The sequence below is a fragment of the Priapulus caudatus genome, unplaced genomic scaffold (genome assembly GCF_000485595.1).
Source record: "Priapulus caudatus unplaced genomic scaffold, Priapulus_caudatus-5.0.1 Scaffold1029, whole genome shotgun sequence".
Classification (NCBI taxonomy): domain Eukaryota; kingdom Metazoa; phylum Priapulida; class Priapulimorpha; order Priapulimorphida; family Priapulidae; genus Priapulus; species Priapulus caudatus.
In genome coordinates this window covers 46,744-49,143 of record NW_014578090.1, presented here as the reverse complement: position 1 = coordinate 49,143, position 2,400 = coordinate 46,744, and the positions used below count along the sequence as shown (strand labels likewise).

General features: G+C 41.3%; 1 protein-coding gene across 1 annotated transcript in view; it reads left to right on the top strand.

Moving 5' to 3' along the window:
- LOC106815047 (adenylate kinase isoenzyme 1-like) overlaps positions 1-2,381 on the top strand; it is a 14,974-nt gene extending 12,593 nt beyond the window's left edge. Inside the window, exon 6 of the mRNA XM_014819472.1 lies at positions 692-2,381. Coding sequence (XP_014674958.1) covers positions 692-766 — 75 coding nt within the window. The 3' untranslated portion in view covers positions 767-2,381. The remainder of the gene's footprint in view (positions 1-691) is intronic.
- The last annotated feature ends 19 nt before the right edge of the window (positions 2,382-2,400 follow it).

Below are 2,400 nucleotides of genomic sequence, written 5' to 3'. Positions count from 1 at the left end.
CCTGGGGGACATAGACCCTCTCAGCCCATCTTACACTCATCACGGTGACGTCATCATCGGGAAATATGAGATCCACGTTCATTGACATGAAAGGCGATAATAGAGTATATCAGATTAGATAATATCAGCTCGTGTTGGGTTTCTCTGACTGCAGACTAACAGCGGTGACACTGAACAATTTCGAGCTGCTCTCTAAACACACGCGATTCGATTCTGGTATTTTGATTATTCACGCATTTTGATTCTAGGCGATGGGATTTTAATTTTTATTCCGTGTGGTGTATCAGTTTCGCGGGTCACTCTATTTGTTATCCTGTCCATTATTATGCAGTAGATAATCTCCATATGTAGATCTGTCAAGCTGGTAATTCGATAATGACCATGGTTTGTTTGGGCATAGATATATACTATATACATACATGTATATACATACATGTATATGTATATATGTATGCATGTGCGTACGCGTGCGCGTGTGCGTGCGTATGTGCGCGCGTGCGTGTGTGCGTGTATATGCACATATATGTATATAGTAGATATCAAGAGTAGATAATAACACATTATCTATTCTTATTGTGTTCTTATGTGTTATTATCTACTCTTGTAGATATATCTATAAGTGCGGGCGCGCAAACGACAGCAGCGCCATCTTTTGGACGAAACTGTAGCGAATGCTCTCCTTGCTTTTTAGATCTCTGCCGCAGGGACGATTGAAGAGGTTTTTGAGGAGACGTGCAAAACACTTGATGAGTGCCTCCCATCGTAGATTGTCTCGGTTGTCTATGCAGGGACAATCGTTAACACTACAGGCTTATCAGCGTGCACTTACTGGTTTGTTTAGCAGCTGTAACATCAGTAGCAAGGCACTGATATCAAATCATGCGGCAGGATGTACTGGGTCGAGGATATGCTGTGGTTAGACTAATAAATTGTGCTCTTTTATAATCTGGCGCTATTCTAGGATATCATCGGAATACGTACATGTTTCTGCGGCGCAATATCTTGGCCTATGATGTGGAATGCGGTTCTGGCTTCTTTCCCTTTCCTGAAACAAATATTTGTATGCATTTCCCTTTCCCTATTTTTCATCGATACGGATAATGATTTGAGCGGGATAGCTGGTTGCAGACCTAATAGCGATGTTGTGCACGAAGGTCTAGGTTGAGGTTAAGGGGTCATGATGCTTGTCTCAATGTCAGCCTTAACCTTGCCGTATACAGCCAACCCCGTGTATGTGCGTCGCTTAAGGAAAACCGTGCAAGCATCATTTATAAACAGGTGGCCGTTATACAGAGGTGGTTTCATCTGTATAATACTTACTTAAGGGAAACGTGACCAAAAGTGTCCGTTATAGACAGGTGTTCGTTCTGTGGAGGTGACAGCTATTACAAGTTTGACGGTATATTGCAAGTTGCATGTTGTCCGCAGTGGTTCTGGGACGAGGTGGGTAAGGAGTATGGAACTGAGTTTACCCCTCTGCATGCATTTATTGGTTTTTATTTGCGAGCGAACATTGCCAGGTGGTCGAAGTGTAGAGTGCGTTATTCGTGCGGTGGTATTCTAATACTGTGTACCATTAATCTGATTCGTCATTTTCCTTGATTAATCCTATTGCTTATTATGGCAGTTGGAACTTTGCATTTGTTCATGACACGGCTTGGCACTGCCAAGGCCAGCGCTATGCGTTATATAATTGTGATTTTTGTCAATAATTATCTTTGCATCCACGTTTACGGTCGCCTAGAAACATCGTAACATAATGTTTGTAGGGAAAATCGATGAAATTATTGCCATGGTTTGTTTTGTTGTCCCGTAGATGTGAGTTGAGAGACGAAACGCGTGCAAAACGCGTGCAAGTTGACTTTGTAGGGTGAATTCCTGCGTGCTTCTTTTTCATTTTATATTCGTTTTATAAGTATATACATCGTTTGACGTCATCAGTTTTATCATAAGCTATAAGCAAGCAGTAACACAGTATATTCACCCAACATGAAGTTTATCAGCTTACATTCCCTTTTGGAGAGAGGTTTTATGGTGCATAATTAAGAATTAGGTTAATTACCACACGTCTATATTCATTGTTAATTAGACAGACCCTAATTAAGACAGATCCGTGACAACAAAGTAACTATCGTGTTTGCATCGTATTCTTTTTCGTTGATTTTCACGAAACGTTTTGTATAATTGTAAATTTTAAATTCGTTAGTTTAATGATGAGATTTTAGTACCGTCTTAATATGACTAGATAGAAACCTATTTTAGGCTTGATCTTGATCTTGATTGTGTACTGCGTCGACCGCGTATACGCGTATTATGACGCAGGTGGTGGGGCACGGTGAAATTAGGCACTCCCGGCTGCGACCGCGACACAAATGGCGTCGATTACGGTCTGTGTGCAGG